Source organism: Dama dama, chromosome 4 (genome assembly GCF_033118175.1).
Source record: "Dama dama isolate Ldn47 chromosome 4, ASM3311817v1, whole genome shotgun sequence".
Taxonomy (NCBI): domain Eukaryota; kingdom Metazoa; phylum Chordata; class Mammalia; order Artiodactyla; family Cervidae; genus Dama; species Dama dama.
Window position 1 is genome coordinate 14008169 of NC_083684.1, and position 23065 is coordinate 14031233.

General features: G+C 48.9%; 1 protein-coding gene across 1 annotated transcript in view; it reads left to right on the forward strand.

Moving 5' to 3' along the window:
- The first annotated feature begins 8396 nt into the window (after positions 1–8396).
- The window catches only part of BCO1 (beta-carotene oxygenase 1), a 29517-nt gene continuing 14848 nt past the window's right edge, over positions 8397–23065 (forward strand). The window contains 6 exon segments of the mRNA XM_061138188.1: positions 8397–8629; positions 13030–13158; positions 15789–15918; positions 17471–17618; positions 19107–19254; positions 21630–21853. Of these exon segments, the coding sequence (XP_060994171.1) occupies positions 8566–8629; positions 13030–13158; positions 15789–15918; positions 17471–17618; positions 19107–19254; positions 21630–21853 (843 nt within the window). The 5' untranslated portion in view covers positions 8397–8565.

Here is a 23065-nt window from a genome sequence, read left to right on the forward strand (position 1 = left end):
ATGTCTCCTGCATCGGCAGGCAGATTCTTTACCAATGAGCCACCACGGAAGCCCCTAAGGCTGTTGTTGTTATAACACAAGAACTTTTCCTTTTCAATTTAGTTTTACTTCTTGATCCCAAGACTGCTTTATGGATGCAACTTACTCCATGGAAAAAGTGGCCTCAGGGAAGGGTAGCCTCCTCTTCCTGCCTCCTTCCCCAGATGACCGGGTAAGAGGATCCCATGTTCAGTCACCCACCCCTGCCGCATGTTGTGTGATTTCTGACCCAGGGCTACAACCTCAAAAGCTTCAGTTACTTGCTGCATAAAGTTCAGTTCAGTTCAGTCGCTCGGTTATGTCCAACTCTTTGCAACCCCATGGACTGCAGCACGCCAGGCTTCCCTGTCCATCACCAACTCCTGGAGAGAGTCGCTTCCAGTTCATTCGCTCAATTGTGTCCGATTCTTTGTGACCCCATGGACTATGCAAGTCCATGGAATTCTCCAGGTCAGAATACTGGAGTGGGTAGTCTTTCCCTCCTCCAGAGGATCTTCTCGACCCAGGGATTGAACCCAGGTCTCCCGCATTGCAGGTGGATTCTTTACCAGCTGAGCCACAAGGGAAGCCCTCCTCCATAAAGAGGGGACAGTAGTAGTGCCTGCTGGGTCTGGGCCGGGATAAGAAAATTGGTTGGTGAGCACAGAGCACAAAGCGGGGCACACATCTGGGAATGCCCGTCCTTCCCCCTTCCCGAGGGAGGAGACCACGCCTTCTTGCTCCCCCTGAGAGCCTCTCAGACCCTCCAGAGGGCAGACAGCGTGTGGTTCTGCACTCCGCCCTCCACCCTCTGGGAGGGAGTCCTCTTCCAAGTCTCTGGATTGCTGCTGGAGGCAACATGGCCAACTTGTGCAAACGTGTGTGTGTGACTTGGGAGGAGGCCCAGAGGATACTCAGCCCAGCTCAGGGAAGGGCCCTGCCAGTCAGCACCTCCTAGAACTCCAACCTTCTTCCTGCTTCCCTCTCAGCAACCCCAGCCTCCAGTGCTTCAAGTCTGAACAGTTCTCTTCCCCGCTTCCCTCTCTCTTGCCCACCATTTCCCCCGATCCCTCCTCCCCTCTCCTGGACGCCCACTCCTTCAATAATCTGGTATGAGGTGGTGTGGCCAGGCTGTGTGATGCCTCTGGGTCTCTGCCCAAGCTGGGTCCCCTTTTGGACTCTTCCCAGCTTCTCCATGTGGCCAACTCCGTTATCCTTCAGCTCTCAGCTCAGCGTTGCCCCTTCTGGGAAGCCTTCTGGACATGCCCTCTCCTCACCATGTTCCTTACCCTAGAGGATTTCTCGCTCCTGCCTCTTTGTCAGCTCTGATGTGCCACTGCTACCCCCGGCGGGGGGCACTCTGTACTTGTGGAACAGATGAATACATCAGTGAATGAAAGAATGACTACTTGGACCATCTGCATACTTACCATTGTGAACCATGTGCTTCTCTGACCCTTGTGCCCTCCAAACTGGCTTGTTGTGCAGTCATACCTGCTTCTGTCTGCCCGAGTCACATATAAATGCCATCCTGGCAGCTCTCCGGCTAACTCAGCACTGTCAGAAGAACTTTCCATGATGATCTGCACTGTCCAATATAGCAGCCACCAGCTGTACATGTCTACAGTTCAGTTCAGTTCAGTTGCTCAGTCGTGTCCGACTCTTTGCGACCCCATGGACTGCAGCACACCAGGCCCCCCCGTCCTTCACCAACTCCCGGAGTTTACTCAAATTCATCTCCATTGAGTTGGTGATGCCATCCAACCATCTCATCCTCTGTCATCCCCTTCTCCTCCTACCTTTAATCTTCCCCAGCATCAGGGTCTTTTCAAATGAGTTGGTTCTTCGCATCAAGTGGCCAAAGTACTGGAGTTTCAGCTTTAGTATCAGTCCTTGCAGTGAATATTCAGAACTGATTTCCTTTAGGATGGACTGGTTGGATCTCCTTGCAGTCCAAGGGACTCTCAAGAGTCTTCTTCAACACCACAGTTCAAAAGCATCAATTCTTCAGGGCTCAGCTTTCTTTATAGTCCAACTCTCACATCCATACACGATTACTGGAAAAACCATAGCTTTGACTAGATGGACATTTGTGGGCAAATTAATGTCTCTGCTTTTCAATATGCTATCTAGGTTGGTCATAACTTTTCTTCCAAGGAGCAAGCGTCTTTTAATTTTATGGCCAAAGTCACCATCTGCAGTGATTTTGGAGCCCCAAAAAATAAAGTCCGTCTAGATCCCTTGAAATGTGGCTGAGGAATTTAATTACATTGCAATTAATTTATATTTAAATAGCCACATGCTACTAGCAGCTACTGTGTTTGACAAGACAGCAGAACTCCCACATAAATGTCTTCCTGGACGTGGCCTCTTGACTTAGGACACCATTGCCTACAGTATAAAGCCCCATTCTTCCTACCCTAAACCCTAAATGAACCCTGTTCATTTCCACTCTGTCTTCCCTTCCAGATGAAGTGGAAATTGAAACAGTGGTTGCAAGTACAGCTCTGGAGCCAAGTTGCCTGGGTTCAAAGCCCAGTTCTGTGTACTGGGAAAGTTACTTAGCTCCTCTGTGCCTCACTCTCCTTATCTGTAACATGGAGCTAAACACCCATACCTAGGGTTATTGTGAGGAGGACATGAGTTTTTTTGTACAAAAGGCTTACAAGAAAGCCCAGTACATAGGAAGCTCTCAATAAATGACACTTAGAGTTGTTAGTATCTCTTACTATGTCCCTGGCAGGATCATCCCTGCTTCTTCACCATCCACCTGCTAGAATTGCCCAGGTCTGCCAGTCCTGGGTTCAGCCTTAACAGAGACTGGTATCTTTGGGTTCCTCTCTCTCTTGAAGCACTCACCTTAAGGGGGCTTCTGCTGCCACAGAAGAAGTTCTGGCTGTCTTGATAGATCTCAGGGAGAGAGTGAGTGACAGGCCCTGAGACCACATGGAGAGGGAGAGAGGCCCAGGCCCAGGCCCAGGCCCAGTCAGCTGCCAGCGGATTCCCAACCACGCCCAGAACCAAAAAAAACAGTGAAAGCAGAGGACTGACCCCCAGAGCACTGCAGACCCACGGAGCTGAGCCCACTGAACCCACAGACACGATCAAAATGGCTGTTGTTTGAAGTCACTAAGTCTTTTTTTTTCATTTAATAGTGTTTTTTAGTTTAATTTTTATTTTATATTGGGGTAGAGTTGATTGACAATATTGTTTAGGTTTCAAGTGTGCAGCAAAGTGATTCAGTTATATGGATACATACATGCATTCTTTTTCAGACTCTTTTCCCATTTAGGTTATCACAGAATGTTGAGTGGAGTTTCTGTGTTGATTTTCTGTTTTATATATAGCAGTGTGTATATATTAATCCCAAACTCCTAATTTACCCCTCTCCTACCTTTTCCATTTGGTAATCATAAATTTGCTCCCTGTGTCTGTAAGTTTGTTTCTGTTTTGTAGATAGGCTCATTTGTTCCATATTTTAGATTCCACTTATAAGTGATATCATATGCTATATGTCTTTCTCTGTCTGACTGACTTCATTTAGTATGATAATCCCTAGGTCCATCCATGTTGCTGCAAGTGGAATGATTTCATTCTTTTTTATGGATGAGTAATATTCTATTGTGTATGTGTACCACATCTTCTTTATCCATTCACCTGTTGATGGACATTTATGTTGCTTCCATGTCCTGGTTATTGTAACTAGTGCTGCAATGAACATAGGGGTGTGTGCATCTTTTTGAATTATGGTTTTCTCCGGATATATGCCCAGGAGTGGGATTCCTGGATCATATGGCATTTCTATTTTTGCTTCTTTAAGGAACCTCCATACTGCCCTGCATAGTGGCTACACCAGTTTATATCCCCACCAACAGTGTAGGAGGGGGTTCCCTTTTCTCCACAGTCCCTCCAGCATTTGTTTCATGCAGACTTTTTAATAATGGCCATTCTGACTGGTATGAGGTGGTACCTCATTATAGTTTGATTTTGATTTCTCTAACCCACTCCAGTATTCTTGCCTGGAGAATCCCGTGGACAGAGGAGCCTGATGGGCTACAATCCGTAGGATTGCAAAGAGTCGGACGTGACTGAGCAACTGACACACACACACACACACACACAATAATTCGCGTGTTGAGCATATTTCTATGTGTTTTTTGGCCATCTGTATGTTGGAGACACTCAGTCTTAGAGTGGTTTGTTACACATCGATAAATGACCAAAACGCTTGTGTACAAAGAGCTGCTTCCCTTCATATTCCCCTTGTCCTGTTCGCTTGTGCATTGGCCAGTTTTTGTCCCGTTTTAAGGCATTTTAGAAACTGTGAAACACCTACTTTTGCTCTCATATCTACTCTGTTCCTCAACCCACAGCTTCAAAAAGTGGGCAGCATTACTGGGTACTGGGCAAGAACAGGCACTGACTAGCTGTTGACCTTGATCCAATTCCTCCACATCTCTGAGGTTGTAAAAATAAGATTACTAATGAGCCCCTCGAAGACAGTAAGTAAAAGATGGCTAATAAGACACTTAGTACACTTCTTGGCACGTGTCAAGCATCCAGTGAGTAGTATTTATCAGAGGCCGGAGGACAGGCCAGGAGACAGCTCCTACTTGTCCATTCTTCCATATTAGCAAAGACATAGAAAGCAGTGGTCAGGCTTTTATGGTTCCAGAGTGATGCCAGAGCTTTTTGGGAAATAGCAGCTGCTGCTTGTTATCTCTGTTTATAAAGACGGAGGATGGAGGTTTGGCATGAAGGCAGCCCCGTGAACCACTGCACCACCTCTAACTGCCTTAGGAGATGTATGTCCTGTGGGATATACAGCCCCCAAACTGAAAGAACATCATGAGAGCCTAAGGCAGGGACTGACTCTCATTAATCACTTCTGTATCCTCAGAATTTGGCATGTAGTCAGTGTAAGTTCCAAGAAGGCACAGAATAGTCTTCCTATTTGACCCGCTGCTGCATTTTCAGCCCGTAGTTGGTGCTAAGGAAATGTAAATTTGAACATTGTACTGCCTGCAGCCAACACTGTGGTTTGCCTGTCCCAAGCCATTCCTTCCTTTTTCCTTGCTGATGGAATCCTGGTATGATTCAGGTGGCAACATGCTCCTCAGGGGTTTTGATGGAGTTAAGGAACTCGGGTCACTGCTGTTCCTCCTTGCCAGGGACTGGACTAGGGGAGGTCGTGTGACACTGTTCAACCACTGAGACTAAGAAAAATCTGCTCAGGGGATTATGGGAAAGAGTTTTCTCTAGCACAAAAAGAGAGGCAAGTGTAAAAAAAAAAGAAAATGCCTGCTTTGTCCCCATCTTATCTACTTACTTTTGTAGTTATTCTGCAAGGACATGATTCCTGGAGGGAAGGCAGTTGTTCTTGAGCAAAACTGAGCAAGCCCAAGAGTGAAAAACTAACCCCTGAGGAAGCAGTGTGGGAGGCGGGAGCCTGGCAAGATGACCCAGGTGAGCCTCCGAGCCCCCGAGCCCCCCAGGTGACCTGACATCCGAGATAAATGCATGTCTTTGGTGTGTCAGCAGATATTCTGTCACTTTCAGCCAACACATCCTGTATTAAGTTGTCATTGTGCCTTCATGATATTGTGGTGGGCTCAACTGTGCCACTCCCCATTCCATATGTTGAAGTCCCAACCCCTAGCCCCTCAGAATGTGACAGTGTTGGAGGTGGGGCCTTTGAGAGGTGATTAATGTAGAATGAGGCCATTGGGGTGGGCCTCATCCAAACTGACTGGTGTCCTTTTAAGAGGAAAAGTAGACGCACAGAGACACTGGGGGGATGCACACATCCAGAGGGGTGACCGTGTGAGGACACATTGAGAAGACTGTCTACAAGCCAAGAAGACACCTCAGAAGAAATCAACCCTGCCGACACCTGGATTATGGAGTTCCCAGCCTCCAGAACAGTGAGAAAATTACCTTCTGTGCTACTTTGTGATGGCAGCTCTAGATAATGAATATGGAGATCTATTGTAACGATCAAGTTATTATCACCATTGTAAGAAATCCTTTGTTTCACCATAACATTGCCCTGAGGAACAGTTGGAACCTGAATGAAGAGAGCTTGCTGGGGTTCTTCAGTGTTCTGTATATAGTGAGGCTAACATATCAACCCCAAGACTGGCCCTCTTGGGGTCCTACACCCATTACTTTGTTCAGTAGAAACCTAGCAAACATCCCTCACTCATCGGAGCTGTGTGAAATTGTCAAGAGTGTGTAGTTTGAAGTCAGACTTCCTGGTTTTGCTTCTATCTCTTAGTAGCTGTGTGCTCCAAGGCAACCTTGTTGTCTTCGCTGAGTTTTCTCACCCCCCAAACACTGCTAAGAACACCCATGTCACAGGATTATATAAGTCCAGAGCACGCCAGTACATGCAGAATGCTTTACCAAGTGCTTGACTCAGAAAATATTCTCCATGGATGGGGCCCATTGCTCTTCTGAATATACAAAATGGACAAGGAGAACATGGTCGTGTTTTCACTTTATAGCTTCAGTCTGATCAGCTCAACAAACCCCATGACTCGGGCATTGCCAACCCTTTTGGCAGAATAAAGTGAGGTTCAGAGGGGTCATGTGACAAGTTACAGTTTTTAAATCATAGAGCCCAGGTCTTCTGATCCCCATAAGCCCTGAGCTCTTTACTTCTGCATCAGAGCTGCCGCCTTTGGTAGTGTAGTTTTTTCCCAAATGCTCAGTGTGTGCCAGACATTCTCCTTTAATCCTCACAGGAACTCAGCTTTCACAACCTAGGAATAAATAACTCTGACATGGATACACATGTTTAAACCAGACAGCAGAATAAACTGGCAAGTTATTGTGGGGCTGAATGGAAAATGTGGGTCAAACAGAAATGCCTTCAGAGACAGTGGGGAAGAAAGGACCCCCACATTGACTGGGGACAGCGGCTTTTGCTAGACTCTTGACTCTTTGCGATTTTTATATCACTATATCAATTTACAGATAAGGAAATGGAGGCTCCAAGAGGGTACATAACATACGCCAGACACAGAAAAGGGAGGAACATGAAACTAGCATCACTGGAAACATGTAGCATCTTTCCTTGGTCCAGAGTTTCTTAGCACCTGCTGCACAAGTGAGAATCTTCTGGAGAAGTTGCAAGACTCCTGAGGGATGGACTGCACCTTCAGAGACTCTGGGTGGGCCTGGAGTGGGGCCCAGCATGGACACTGCTAAAGCTCCCAACCAGGTGATTGGAACGTGTGGCCATGGTGGAGCAAAGCCAGGCCAGGCTGCTCTCAGAGCTGAGCTCTGCGATCCTGAGACAGTCTGGACCCAGCCCTGACACTTCTAGACCCAGCTGGTTGTACAAAAGCCAGCGCCTCTCACTTTTCTCGCTCCACCCAAAGAGGGAACAGTTGGTTCTTTCTTAAAGCAACCTAAGTGGAGGTGAGGTCAGTAACTCATCATCCAACATTCATAGCAATGTGAGTGTGGATTTCCAGTGATAGCTTCACCTCAAGATTCAGAAATGCAGAGGAACCTTCAATACTATTCCTTACAGTTCCTGAGTACAGTTTTTGGTTCCTAGTATTTATTGTTTAAAAGGGTGCATGAAACATTTTATGTTTACTTCTTCAAAAAAATGAAATTAAGTTGCTCTTTACATATGATGTTTTTTTTTCTTGCTGGGAGGTAGGGGGTGGTGAGGAGACTCAGGGACCTTTAGTCAAAATAAAACAGTTTTCCCTAAATGATCTTGCTAGTTGTTGTTGTTGTTTTTTTGTTTTTTTTTTTTCCATTTTTATTGTAGTATAGTTGATTTGGGGCTTCCCTGGTGGCTCAGTGATAAAGAACCCACCTGCTAATGCAGGAGATGTGTTTGATCCCTGGGTCAGGAGGATCCCCTGGAGAAGGAAATGACAACACACTCCAGTATTCTTGCCTGGGAAATCCCATGGACAGAGGAGTCCATGGGGTCGCAAAAGAACTGGACACAACATAGCGACTAAAGCAATAGCATAACATAGTGTTATGTTAATTTCAGGCGTACAGCAAAACGAATCAGTTATACTATACAAGATAGCCACTCTTTTAGATTCTCTCCCATATAGGCCATTATAGAGTATTGAGTAGAGTTTCCTATGCTACACAGAAGCTCCTTGTTAGTTATCTATTTTATATGTATTAGTGTGTATCAATCCTAATCTTCCAATTTATCCTTCCCCCCATCCCACCAGTTTAAACCCATCAAGAAAATTGTTTGTTAGTTTTTTTTTGGTTCAGCCAAAAGTGGAAGTGGAAAGGGAGAGCTGGGGACATAATCAGCGGATTAAAGATTAGCTGCGACACGTGGCCGGGGAACTGACCTTTGACCAAACACAAGTCACGCCAGCACAGCTTCTCTCTGTGCAGGAAGAGATCCCAGGCCCTCCAAGAAGGGACAGCACGGGGAGAAGCCAGTGCCGTCTGAAGGGAGGGAGACTAAAGGAGGCTGCAGGGAGGGAAGACAGGGAGGGCCGAGAGCAGTCCCCGAACACGGACGAGCATCTGTTCACTGTCAGCAGCACAATGGAAATAATATTTGGCAGAAATAAGAAGGAGCAACTGGAGCCTGTGAGGGCCCGAGTAATAGGTGAGCGTTTTGTATGAACCACGGGCACTTATATGTTTAGATGTATACTTTGTTTTTCCTGCTTATAAAAGTAATGCTCATTGTAAATCATTTTTGGAAAATCTGGAAAACCGTAAATAGAGGAGACATGATCCATATTCTAGGCATATTCCCTGTGAAAATCTCGATGTGCTTTTATGCATTATAACTCGGTTTTCAAGGGGAGTCAGTGATTCTCACTACTTCCAGGAGAAAAGTCCCAGGACTACTGCTGTTGGCTCATAGCCAGTGGGATTATTCTGCAAACTGTGCTCCGTCCCCAGGGTGTGGTATTTGTAAAAGTGGGTGCATCCTAAATTAATTTCAAAGTGATACGAGAAGCATGTGCGAACGCCCATTCCTGTGCATGCACAGTGCGGGGGGGCACCGCAGAGCCGGATGAAGTTTCCTCAAAGGTGCGGTTTCAGGGTGCAAGCACTGCAGAGCAGATGAGACAGCTCCAGGGTGGGAGCTGCCACACGAGCCCTCCTTTCATAGCTTTCTCCTCCTCTTCTGCATGGCCACTTTCCTGGCCATCTTGTTTAGACTCTACAAGGCAGAGAGTGGTCTGCACTGCGGGTCCCAGGAGCTGTGCTGAGAACAGGGAAGGGGGTCAGCTCAGCCACACCACTGTTTTGGACAGATGGGCAGTTTTCACAAGGACAAGACAGCAGTGCCCTCTGACAGGCAAGTCACATTGGAGCTTTACAGCAGACGAATTGCCTCAGAAGGCTTTTGGAAGAAAGAAATAGTGTCTATGTATATTTTTTCTGATTACAGAGGTAGTGTGCAATCTATATGTGTATGTGTATTACAAAGGTATAAAACTTGGAAGTGCAAATGAGAACCCAGAGGGAAATAAAAATCAGCTATATTTCTTTTGTCTCTTAAGGATTATTAATATTTGAGTCTATTTTCTTTAAGTTTTTAAAAGAAACATCAATATAGATAGAATATGCATGCATGCTCCATCGCTTCAGTTGTGTCTGACCCTTTGCAACTATGTGGACGGTAGCCCACCAGGCTCTTCTGTCCATGGGATTCCCCAGGCAAGAATACTGGAGTGAGTTGCCCTGCCCACCTCCAGGGGATCTTCCCAACCCAGGGATTGAACCCGCGTCTCCTGCATTGCAGGCGGATTCTTTACCACTGAGTCACTGAGGAAACCCATAAGATAGTACAAAGATAGATTAATCTGTTGACAGGTAGACTTTATATATAAATACTTTTGCAAAAAACAAATGTACACTTACTATGACTTTTTATTTTTAAAAAATGTGGATCTGTGATACCCATCATTGTATGCTCTGGGGTATGGTGGGCATTTGCCATTATACTCCCTTGACAGCTCATGTTTAGTGACTGCATGTCAATACTTGGAAATTTTAGAGAACAAGAACCCCAGGACCTGAGACGCTGAATGAACCTCTAGATCTAAGTCAGTTGTTTTCAAAGGAGGGTCCCCAGCCCTGCAGCACGAGCACTCCCCAGGCTCCCGTTAGAATCTCAAATTCCTGGGCCCACTTCAGACGCTCTGAATCAGATACCCAGGGGTGGAGCCCAGAAATGTGTGTTTTCAGAGCCCTCTGGCTGCATGAAGGTGGGGGACCACTGCTGTAAACTGGGTCTCCTTCCCTGATGGGTGTGAAACTGAGCGCCCGGGAGAAGCAGCGACTTGCCTGAGGCCAGGCGGCCAGCAGAGGACAGGCTCCAGCCCAGGGCCGGCCTCCCCACAGGGTCACTTCTAATCCGCCGGCCTGGGTCTGCTTGCAGGCAGCTCGCCACACACGATGCTTTGTGGCCACATCTGTCCGGGGAGACCAGGCCAAGGCTCTGGCCTCACATCTGGCAGTGCATTTGTGACTCTGATTCTTCCTTTAACAAGGCACTTGAGCATTTCCTGACTCAGTTTCCTCATATGGCTAATAAAGTCAGCACGTATCTACCATATGGGCTTGCTGCAATGACTACATGATTTAATCTACTACAGTTCATAGTGCTCAGTAAACGTTCTTCTTAGGGCTTCCCTGGTAGCTCAGCTGGTAAAGAATCCGCCTGCAATGCAGGAGACCCTGGTTCAATTCCTGGGTCAGGAAGATCCCCTGGAGAAGGGATAGTCTACCCACTCCAGTATTCTTGCCTGGAGAATCCCCATGGACAGAGGAGCCTGGTGGGCCACAGTTCATGGGGTTGCAAAGAGATGGGCATGACTGAGTGACTAGGCACAGCACAAATGTTCTTCTTTTTACGTCTAGGGCTTTACTTATAAGCTCAGATTCATCTTTCCCTGCTCTGCCTCAACCTACTCCTTCTCCTGTGTCCCAGGTCGCTGTGAATAGTCACACCCAAGGCAAGAGACTCGGCTGGCACTTTTTCAGTGTTCCCCTCCTACTTCCCTACAATTAGTCAAACTCTAAGTTCCTTTGTTTTATCTGTTTCTCTCTGTCCCACTGCTACTATCTTCCTCCTCTCTCAGGTCTTCCCACCTCTCTCTAGCTTCTCCTCCCACCCACAGTCCACACCACAGCCAGAAATAACTTTTGGTACCCCAAATCCAATCACATTCCATTTGTATGAGAAGAGGTAGGTCCTTAGAGACAGAACGTGGATTAGGGGTTGCTAGGGGCTGGGTGGCATATGCGGATTAACTGCTAATGGGCACAGGGATTCTTTTGGGGGTGATGAAAATGCTCTTGGGTTAGTGGTATGGTTGCACAACATTGTAAATATACTAAAAAAAAAAACCTGAATTGTATACTTTGAAATGATGGATTTATGTTATGTGAATTTTATCTCAATTTTTTAAATTGCAAAAAAAAAAAAATTAATCCTATTATTCCCACACCCATCAAAAGTGTCCCTTTCTTCTAAGCACCAAATCAAAGCTAGGTATGGTCTTATTGACCTTGGCCTCTTGGCCCTACTTAACCCTGCAACCTCAATACTTGCTATACCCTCACTTGAAAGTTACAGGCCAGCTCTTACTAAACAGCTTGCACACTTCTTGGTCTTTGAACTAGTCTCTGGTCTCTGGGTTCAGGTTTCTCCAGAGCTAAGAATTCAGGAGTAAGTCACTTATTTGGGATGTGCTTCCCAAGAAACACTGGGAAGGCAGCAAAGGAGGCGTTTTCAAGCCATTGACCACCAGGAGTCATTGGAGCTGGATCCTCCGAGCAAAGTATAAACCATGCCTCACATTGTGTCCACCGAGGACAAGGAGGTGGTGGCCTTGGACCCACAGCACCCATCTATCGTCGGGTGAGAGCAGCTTCCAGGGGCACTAACTCTCCAACGTGGTTCCGGCTTGTCCACGCATGTGCAGAGCTGCTCCACAGTGAGAACAAAGCCCTCAGGTGAAGCGCTTTAGGTATCTGCAGAAAGCAGCCTTCAGGGAGAGGAGAAAGCCAAGGGCACGTGGGCAGGGCGCCGACAGCACCTGCAACACTGTCCCAACAGCCATGGAATGCCTGCCTCATGTATAATTTAAAATTTTCTAGTAGCCCCGTACAAAAAAGTACAAAGATACAGAGGACATTAATTTTAATAGTGTTTTTCACTTAATGCCACATATCCAAAATGGTATCAGTTCAACATATAACTAATGTTTTTAAATTGCTAATGAGATGTATTACATTTCTTTTTCATACTAAGTCTCTGGAATCTGGTGTGCATTTCACAATTACTGTACATCTCCGTTGGGATTAGCCAAGTTTCCAGTACACAGTTCCCTTACATGGGACAGCACAGCTCTAGAATGTTCTTTCCTCATGCCTTTGCAAGGCAAACACCAACTCTCCCTCAAAACTCAACCAGGTCACCTCCTCCAGGAAGTGTTCCTCACCCTCCTGCTCTCACCCCACCTTGGAGAGGAGTTCTGCTCCACCCAGCACCCTTGTTGAGTCTGTTGCATTGCCTTTATCTCAATGTGTTTTGGGTATTTCCCTCTGTCTTTGTCTCTTAATGGATAGGGAGTTCCTTGGAAGCAGTGTGCATGGGTGCTCAGTCATGTCCAGCTCTTTGTGTCTCCATGGACTGTAACCTGCCAGGCTCCTCTGTTTGTGGGATTCTCCAGGCAAGAATACTGGAGTGGGTTGCCATGCCCTCCTCCAGGCGATCTTCCCAACCCAGGGATAGAGCCCGTGTCTCTTATGTCTCCTGCACTGACAGGCGGGTTCTTTCCCACTAGCACCACCTGGGAAGCCCCACTTGAAAGTAGGGATAATGTCTGTTCATCTCGGTATCCTCAGCGCCCACACAATGCCAGGCACATTCTTTCTGGAAGTGAACAGATGCAGTGAGTGGTACAGGGGCTGTATGGCCACTTCTTTGAGCTTTTTGGTTTAGGTGCAGAGCTGGAAACTAAACATTCTTTCTCTCATCAGGCAAGATTCCAGCCTGGCTGCAGGGAACCCTGCTCCGCAATGGGCCTGGGATGCACACGGTGGGCAAGACCAGATACAACCACTGGTTCGATGGCCTGGCCTTGCTCCACAGCTTCACAATCAGAGACGGTAAGAGCACCGCATGGTTTGCGGTGGGTGCTGTAACAAATGACCACAGATGGAGTAGCTTAAAGCAACACACAAGTTTTAATTCTCTTCTGGTTTAGCTGCTAAATCATGTCCGACTCTTTTGTGATCCCATGCACGGAAACCCACCAGGATCCTCTGTCCATGGGATTTTCCAGGCAAGAATACTGGAGTGGGTTACCATTTCCTCTTCCAGGGGATCTTCCAGACCCAGGGATCCAACCCGCATCTCCTGTGGCTCCTGCATTGCAGGTGGAGCCTTTACCACTGAGCCACCTGGGAAGCCCCTAAAAGTTTTTAGTGGGTTTCAGACTAAAACTTTACTCTCAGAGGTAAGCAGCTGTTTTCTGTTCTTTTCGGAGATGGTCAGTCAGGTTGCACGTGTTGGTGCAGCACAGGCTGGCCTGGTCTCTCCTCTCTAGAGCTCTCAAAGCCTCCCCTATGTCTAACAGTGGAAATATAAACAAAAACATTAAGTACTTCTATACACAATTTAAGAGGGCACGCATAAGGCCATCAGGGCCCTCTGATTTGCAGGTAACATAAAGCCAGTACTTCTCAAAAGGTGGTCTGTGGGTTCCTGCATCAGCATCCCCCAGGAGGCTCATTTAAGCTGTGAATCCTGAGACCCTGCCCAGTGCTCGAAGGGTAAGAATAGAGCATCTATGTTTCCAGATGACCTCAAGCATACTGGTGTGGTGGGGCTCAGGCCTCCGTGATCTTTAAAATCAGGTGGTTCTAGTGCACAGTTAGCATGAAGAGCAGAAATTAGTGCCAAACCAGGAAGAAAAGAACTGGAGTAAGAAAGCAAAATGACTCATAACCCTCAGCAGAGGCCACTAGAAGATAATGCTTTCACACATTAACAAAGATTTCAATAATAAAGGCCAAGTGGAGATGGGGAAGGGTATACAGGAGGACTTTTTTCCTTTTAGTCTAAAATTCTTTAAAAATTAAAATTTTTTAAAAAGCACACATGGAGATGAGTCAACCCAGGTCCCCCTTAGCGATAGATTTGATTATTTTCCAATAAGAAACAAAGTCATCATCCCATGAGGATTCAAACATGTGAATTCCAAGAGTCGAAGTCACAGAGATTTTTTTTTAAATTATAGTTGATTTACAAGGCTGTGTTAGCTTCAGGTGTACAGAAAAGTGAATCAGTTATCCACATACGTGTATCCACTCTTTTTTCTTGGAGAAGGACGTGGTAACCCACTCCAGCACTCTTGCCAGGAGAATCCCATGAACAGAGGAGCCTGTTGGCATGCTGCAGGCATGGGGTCGAAAGAGAGTTGGACACGACTGAGCGACTGAACAGCTCTTTTTTTAGATTCTTTTCCCACATAGGCTATAACAGAGTATTGAGTAGAGTTCCCTGTGCTGTACAGTTAAGTCCTTATCAGTTATCTACTTTATATATAGTAGTGTATAGATGTCAATCCCTGGGCAAGAATTTCCTAAGAGGCAGTCTCTCCTTGAAGCCCATCATTGTGACAGTGGATATGTGATGGGCATTTCTCTGATGGGAATGAGCTGTCAGTGTGTCTTAGGCCCCACTTTTTAGCATATTATAATTGTACCAACCATGGAAGCATAGATGAAGGAATATGAAAAGTCAACATAATGTCATGTGCTAATTAATGGCAAAAAAACCCACACCAAATTCTAGAGATTTCAAATTATCCACCAAAATGAAGGTCCCAGGCCTAAGTATTCACAGCCCTGAAGACCTGGTGGGGTCCCCACGGGTCCCCAAGCCTCATCTCATTCCTGCTGCTCTCAGGCACCTAACTGGTGCTTCAGCCAGTGCTGACTCAGCCCTTACAGGAAGTGGGCTGTGCTCCCCAACCCCAGGTCTTGACTTACAGACTCTCTGGGGAGACTGACTGGGAACACCTCGCCCTCTTTCCTAGCCCCACCTCCCCGATTTGTGGTTCAATTCCACTCATCTTTCAAGGGCTTTGAAAAGCTGTGGCAAGGGAATCAGAGATCAGAGTGACACAGTCACGAGCCAAGAAAAACAGGCAGCTCCTAGACTCTCCCCTAGAGCTCCTAAAATTTTTTAGAGATTTGGAAAATAATTTTAGAGCAAAAAGTCTTCTGTACCATTAATAATTAAAAATAAAACCATGTTTATTTCAATTAAAAAAATGTTACTCCAGGGGCTAAATTGTTAATGTAAGGCTCCCAGAACTGAACTGGGCCCTCAGGAAAGCCAGCCTGAGTATGGGGCCTTCTGGATCAGTCCTCCAAACCTGGACCTTACCTGGAGGGATTCCAACATAGTGGAAAGCATGGTCAATGGCCTGGGCCAGCAGGCCTCTGGGTGATGCTGGACAAGGCGATGGAACATTGCTGAGCCTCAGTTTCCTCATACATAGATGGAGCTGGGACTAGGAATACTTACTTTGCCGAATTGTTGTGAGTCAACCTTGCCGAAATGTATGTGAGAGTTCACACCAGTGCTTGTTGTATCCAGCACACACATTAAAGGGACAGTCTCAGTAAGCCACCCCACCCCCCTCCTCCTGTCACATCCCTAGAATGGCTGAAAGAAGTTCAAATAAGTTTCAAATAAGCCTGGGATGATTCTGCTGCTTCTCTTTCAGGCGAAGTCTACTACAGGAGCAAATACCTGAGAAGTGATACCTACACTGCCAATATCGAAGCAAACCGGATTGTGGTGTCAGAATTTGGAACAATGGCCTATCCAGACCCCTGCAAAAACATATTTTCCAAGTAACTGTCTGTTTTGTATCTAGTCCTGCTTTCTGATATCCTTGACGGTCGAGACAACCAGCATTTGCTCTGATGGTGTGTTTAGGGTGGATGGAAAACTTCCTGTGATGGCCTCTGACCATGCAGGCTACGTACTTTTGGATCACTGATAGCAGGCGAGGCAAAGAACATCTGGCAGATTGTTAGATGTTCTCCCACATGGCTGGTGGGAGAGCACTTTGAAATCACCTATCAAAATTACAAATGCACATTCCCTTCAGTCCAGAGAGGTGCTTGCTTGTGTCTGAAATGACAAATGTACAAGGTTATTCATGGCTGAATGATTTGTTATGATGAGGAACTGAAAATAACTCAGGTGATCATTAACAGAAGAGTGTTAAATAAATCTCAGTAACACTATACAGGACAATACCAGGCAGATATAAAAAGCACTGAGGACGCTCTCTATGTACTGAATGGAGATTTCCAGGATATACTGCTAAGTGGGGAAAAAGGGAAAAAAAGTAAAGTATAGAAAGAGCATATAATATGCTGTAATTTGTGCTATAAGGCAGGGGGATATCTAGGTTTGTTTTTCAATGTGCAGAAAGCCTGGGAGAAGGCATGGGAGAGGTGGGGAACCAACGGGAGGAAGGATGGGGGAGATTTTCAGTTGTATACATTTAAAATCATCTGGGTTGTGATGCGTATGCATGCCTTACACGTTTTGAATTGTTGGCCAGGGAATCAGGCCAGCGGTCATCATCTCCTTTCTGATACTCTAGGCATAGAAGGGTTGTGAAATGTCTTAGAGGTAGACTGGCCTGGAGAGGGAAGCTGGTTTCTGCTTCTCCAGAACTGACATCATCTCTCCAGTCCCAGCTTCCAGCGCTGCGGGTCCGGCAAACAGCAGGCTGGGAACCCCCATTGCAGAAGCGGGAGGAGCCAGGGGGCCGCGCGGGAGGGAAGGAATTGAGAACCGCAGCTCGTGAGGCATCCTTGCTGTTACACGGATTGCCAGGAGGGGGAGCACTCACCAGTACACGGGGCCAAGACTTCCTGCTTTGAGTTTGCCTTCTAATCAATGATCAGTTCTTAACTCGGTTTACTTTCCTTTTTCAAAGAAACGAATTTCTTGGACAAAGTTGAGGTAACGAGGGTGGACTCTCATTCCTTCTCAAAGCAGAGATCAACTGCTTTTCTAGTTTCGGGGGAGCCATTATGGGTATGTGTATGATTTCTCTAGAGCTTCTTAAAATACTTGAGAACAGTCCACCAGCTCTTGATGACTCTGGTGGGGGAGACCTTTGGATTTGGGGAGCTGGGGAGGGCTCAGTGGGCAGCCTTGTTGTCCCAGCTGACTCCCTTCTTAGCTGATTGGATGTGGTGGTGTTTTGGGTTAACTCGATCTCTGGACTGTTAGATTCCTCAAGTGACCCGTTATGACCCAGCATTTTCCCTGCCTTAGTTGAACCAGAGTGTTTTAAGTGGTAGGCAAACTAAAGCCCTCTGGAGTAGAACCTTCCAGCTGAGTGGACAAGTGGTTGACCCGCTGACTCGCTTTCCTCCTCAGAGCATTCTCCTACCTGTCCCACACCATCCCCGATTTCACAGACAACTGTCTGATCAACATCATGAGGTGTGGAGAAGACTTCTATGCGACCACAGAGACCAATTACATCAGGAAAATCAACCCCCAGACCCTGGAAACCCTGGAGAAGGTATCAGTGAATCTACAAGCAGCCTCAGTGCCTGACTTAAGGAACGGACCCTCTGTGGGGAGGCCAGGAGGCTGCAGGCCCTCAGAGAAGAGCCCCCCTCTGATCCCCTCGTCTTGGGCATCTTAGCACTAGATTATAAGCTTCCTGATGGCAGGACTCTGTCCTGTCATCTCTGTGTCTGAATTCGTTCCTAGCACTCCCATGACAAAGGAACACAAACTAGGTCGCTTAGGTCAAAAGCAATGTATTCCCTCACAGTTCTGAAGGCCGGAAGTCTGAAATCAGGTGCTGGCAGGCCCAGTTCTCTCTGAAGCTTCTAGGAGAGGAAACTTCTCTGCCTCTTCCTGCTTCTGGTGGTCGCCCCTTGGTTTACAGATGCCTCATTCCAATCTCTTGTAAAGATACAAATCACCCACCCTATTCCAGAATGACCTCATTTTAACCCTATTTCCCAAATATAGACATGAGCGGTTAGGACTTGCTTCAACTTGCCTTTTTGGAAGATCCAGTTTGACCCCTAACAGTGTCGACAGTCCTTGGCACTGAGTGGCCCCTCAATGGAAATTTGAATGAATGGCAGTGCTGGGCTGTCCAGGACTCCCAGCAGCCCTGAAAAGAGAGGCATTAGGCACAGAGCATGGGTGCAAAAACCAGTGCCCAAGCGGATACCTTTCCTGGGCAGAAGCATGTCTATATTTTCTTGAAGATCAGTAGACCCACTTTCAGTTTTGTCCAGCTGGCTGTTCAAAGCCTTGATGTCTTTGCAATACCTCTTAACACTCTGTTAGAGGGAGTGCTTTTCTTAGCCATGAAATCACATCCGGCTCCGCTGAAGCTAGGCAGCATAGGTCCAACTGAGGAGCGCTTCCCACAAAGCTGCAGAGAGGAATCACTAGGTGAGAAGGAGGTAGCGCCTGACTTTTGGCCAGAGGTTGTGCTGTTCTCGGAGAGGAAGGGCGAACGGCTGGTTCCCTGGCCACCCCATCATTCTATGGTTGTGGCCTGTTTGGAGTCGGGATCGTTACTGAGGTCGTTAGTCAGTGTTTCCCTTTGACCAGATGCTTTTTGTAACCTCTCCGTTCCCAGAATAACCCTAGGAGAGAGGCCTGGGGATTTATGCCTCTGTGGGATACAAAAGGGGAGGATTTCAATGACTTCACCAGAGCCAGGATTAGGACTGCCCACGTTGTTACTTGGAGCTCTCTGCGGTGAGGCATCGGGTTTCCACTGGCGGGGCCCGAGAGGAACAACTATCAGAGAACACACAAGCTCACCAAGCCCCCTGCAGCCTATGTGCTGTGGGGGCCCCCACGGGGTTACATCAGGTCGCAAGAGGAAGCGTCTCCTTTAAAGGCAATGTCTGCCTTATTTTCAGGTTGGGAGATGTGCAAAAATAGCCGTCATCTCCCTGAACCTGGAGTCGGTCAGCTCTTCGCGGGACTTCACCCTTTCCCCGATTTAAAAGCAGCTGACCATCATGTTTTGCAGGTTGATTATCGTAAATATGTGGCTGTAAATCTGGCAACATCACATCCTCACTACGACGCTGCTGGAAACGTTCTCAACGTTGGCACATCCATCGTGGACAAGGGGAAGACAAAATATGTGATCTTTAAGATCCCTGCCACAGTCCCAGGTGGGGCATTCTGGGGCTGCGATGAGGCGTGAACACCAAGGGTGGCCCTTTGGGAAGAGCTCTGGTTTTGGTTCATGGCACAACACTCAACCTGATACTTGCCCACATCGATGACTCAGAGGACCATGGACTCGCTTTTCTCCTTTAGGAGAAAAGGGATGATGCTACCCTTCCTTTTGGAAGAAGTGAATCCCTTTGCTCTTCCAACCTCCTTTTCTTTCGATTCCCGTTCATTAATTTATCCATTAATCATTTATTTATCAATCTGTCCACTGATGTCGTCATCCATCCATCATCCATCCTTCCTTTTAGTCGTTCATTTTTTAGTTTTCTGACAAACCTGCATCTGTCAGGGCTGTGCTGCTGTCTCTCATCCCAGCCCCAAAAGCCAGGCTTCCCGGGTCGTTCAGGGAGCTCAGGCCTGCGGGCATTAACTCCAGGTTCCGCCCTGTTCTCTGGGTCTTCTAGAGGTCTTCACTCAGGCCCGGGAGCCTGGAACGGTGCCCAGGCCAGTTGTGGTTGCACGTTCCTGCTGGGGAGAGGGGCAGGCCTCCGAGCCCTTGTTTGGGCAGGACCCTCGTGGTGCCACACCCGGGAGACCAGGCCTCCGAGCGGCTGCGGCTCCGGGGACGGTGCAGGGCTGCGAGGGCGCTCAGCCAGACCTCCTGGTTCCATCCGAGATCACCGTGGGCCCCTCCCTCACCACTCTGTAGAGCACCCCTGTCCAGCAAATTCCAGGCTCCACTGGCAGATGGGAGTCCTTGGGTCACACAGTACAGTGAGTGCTCTTGTTAAATGGAACCCCCGTTAACTGAGCCAATAAAGGGGTACAGGGTCCGGCTCAGGGTCCTAGACTGTCACACCTGAGTGTAGACTAGCCATTTGAGGTTGCCACCTCATTTTCCTGAGGACCGGGAGCCCCAGGGGATCGGGTGACATCCCCACGGCTCAGAGCAGGCACCCTCCGCACCTGCTCCAGGCTGGTGCTTCACCAGGATTCACACCTGCTTCCTGCCTCCCAGGCCAGGGTGCCTTTCCTTCCCGTTTGCTGTGTGTCCCATTTGTTTAGTGAAGAAAAGACCTACCCACAGCCCGACAGTCTCCCTCCCAACAGCCAGCTGTTTACAGGGTGCACAGGTGGCCACAAGACAGGTGGGGACGCCTGCGTGTCACTCATTATAACCCAGCCCCAGGCCTGGGTGGGGAGGCCTTTTGGCCAGCGGGTGACTCATCCTTGCAGAGGAATAAGACCGAGCAGTCCTGAGCACCTTCGTGCTGGGTGCCGGGCGAGGTGCTCGCACGCCTGCAGTATTTCCTTCAGTTCCCTCCCTTCCCTCCAAAGAACAGAGGAGGTGGCCAGGCTGAGGGGACTGCGTCTTTTTGGCTTAACCCTGTGCCTTTGGCTGTCCCACCAAGCCTCAGTTTCCCATCTGTAAAATGGGAATCTTACAGCCGACCTTGACTGTCACAGTCTGTCACATCAACATAGGCACTTGGGCTCACCCCTAGGTGTCTCAGAACAGGCAGTGCCAAGAGGAATTCATAGAAACTCCATGAAATGCATGTCAGACGATGGTCCTCAGCCACGTGTCAAAGCTGAACCCTGGGAAGCCAGCCCAGGGCCCAGGTGCGGCTGTGCTTAGTCGCTCAGTTGTGTCCGACTCTTTGCGACCCCATGGACTGTGTATCCTGCCAGGCTCCTCTGTCATGGGGATTCTCCAGGCACGAACACTGGAGTGGGTTGCCGTGCCTTCCTCCAGGGCATGGCCTGGGAGACTGACGGAAATACAGAGCCTTGGGCCCCGCCCCACAGGCTGAGTCAGGCTCCACACTTGGTCATGACCCCCCAGATGATCTGCGTGCACGTGGAAGTTTGAGGAGTGTTGCTCCAGAGCGGGGGTTGGCAAATGTTTTCCGTAAAGGGCCCCAACGTAAATATTTGAGACTTTGCCGGCTGCGTGGTCTGCATCACATCTGCTCGACTCTGAATCCTGAAGGCAAAGCAGCCGTGGGCTCTGCAGGAGGCAGCAGCGTGGCCCACGCTCCAGATAAACCTTTATTTCGGAAGCAGGTGGAGACCGGCTTAACCCTGGGCAGGAGTTGCCAACACCTGGCCCAGGGGCCCATTGTTCCGGGGGCCTTGAGCCTGGGAAGGCAGTGGTTTCAGATGCTAAACCAGGCCCCCCGGGGGGAAGGTCCGGTCCCTGCCTCAGCCAGGCAGCAGTCCTTCACCTAGTTTGCTGTCCAGTCTCACTCGAAGGTTCTTCTCAGCAGCGGGGCAGGCTGAGAGGCTGGGCTGTAGGAGGCGGTGGCCCCATGGTGTCCTTGGGGGGCAGTCAGGTCCCGTGCTGCTCCTGAGGCTGGCTTCTCTCCAGGGGGCAGGAAGGAGGGCCGGAGCCCTCTGAAGGACACGGAGGTCTTCTGCTCCATCGCTGCCCGCTCCCTCCTCTCCCCGAGCTATTACCACAGCTTCGGAGTCACTGAGAACTACATCATTTTCCTCGAGCAGCCTTTCAAGTTGGACATCCTCAAGATGGCCACGGCCTACATTCGGGGCGTGAGCTGGGCTTCCTGCCTGGCCTTCCATGGGGAGGACAAGGTAAGGCCCGGCGGGGGACCCCCAGCAGCACCAGGACAGCCAGAGCCAGCTGGAGGTCAGCAGGTGAGGGGGTGGGGTGCGGCTCAGTGGGGAGGAAGTGAGCTCCTAGGCAGTGTCCCCAGAGGCACCAACCAGCCTTCCAGAGACTTCTGAGGCTGGGTGGGCCTTCACAGGGGTCCCGAGTTAGGGCAAGGAGCTCAGCCTTGTCTGTTCAAACAGCACACGAGTGTAGAAAGCAGCAACCAAGTCCCCCCCGCCTCCCCATCCAGCCCCGCCAGAGGGCCCCTCCACTGTCCATTCAGCACCCTTGTGCTCCCCTTTCCACGAGCATCCTCGGGCACCCATACAGAGATGTCTTTGTGGCCGCCCCCTCTTTAATGCCTGCGTTCTCAGGGAGGAGAGGGAGCAAAGTAGCTCTGTGAGGTCCCTCCCCTGCTCAGAACCTTCTGCTGGTTCCCCGTCTTCCCCAGAATCAGACCCACAGGCCTCTCTCACAGGCCTCTCTCACAGGCCTGGGAAGGCCCTCATCTCGCCCTCAGCCCAGCCTCTGGCTCCCTCCTCCATCTCAGACCTGCCCAACTTGTTCCTGCCTCGGGGCCTCTGCACTTTCTGCCCCCTCCCCTGGAACGTTCTTTTCCCAGCCGGCTCCCTCCCCTGATGAATGCAAGTCTGGCTCTAAGGCCAACCCCCACCCCCTTCCCTGAGATCTTCCTGTCTGTCACAGACCCCTCCCCACTACCAGGCTTTCTTCACCTCCCACCTCATTTTCCCGTTCGTGCTCAGCCATTATCCCTCACATGTATGTTTGGTCACTGACCCTTGGCCTCACCCCCACTGGACTATAAACTGCATGAAAGTGTGGGGAGTTTATCTCTCTAGTTCCCCCCAAAATGTGTCAGTGTTTGTGGCACGAATGAGCTGGGCAAGGGGGCCATCAGGGGGCCAGTGGAAGTGGGTCTGCTCTGGAGGACCTGGAGCATCAGGGCCCTGTAGGCCTCCAGGCTGCAGGGATCCCACAGGGATCTCTGACCCCAGAGAGTCCCACAGTGAGAGCCCCCGAGCCCTGGCAGGGCTTTGAATGCATTTGGAGAGTTTTCTGAGCAGTCCCTGTGGCTGACCCCAGGATTGGGTTTATGGGAAAGAAGTGCCTGTCACTTTGCCCTGTGTTCATCTCCCAAACCCACTGTCCCTCTGCAACACTCAGCCCCCATC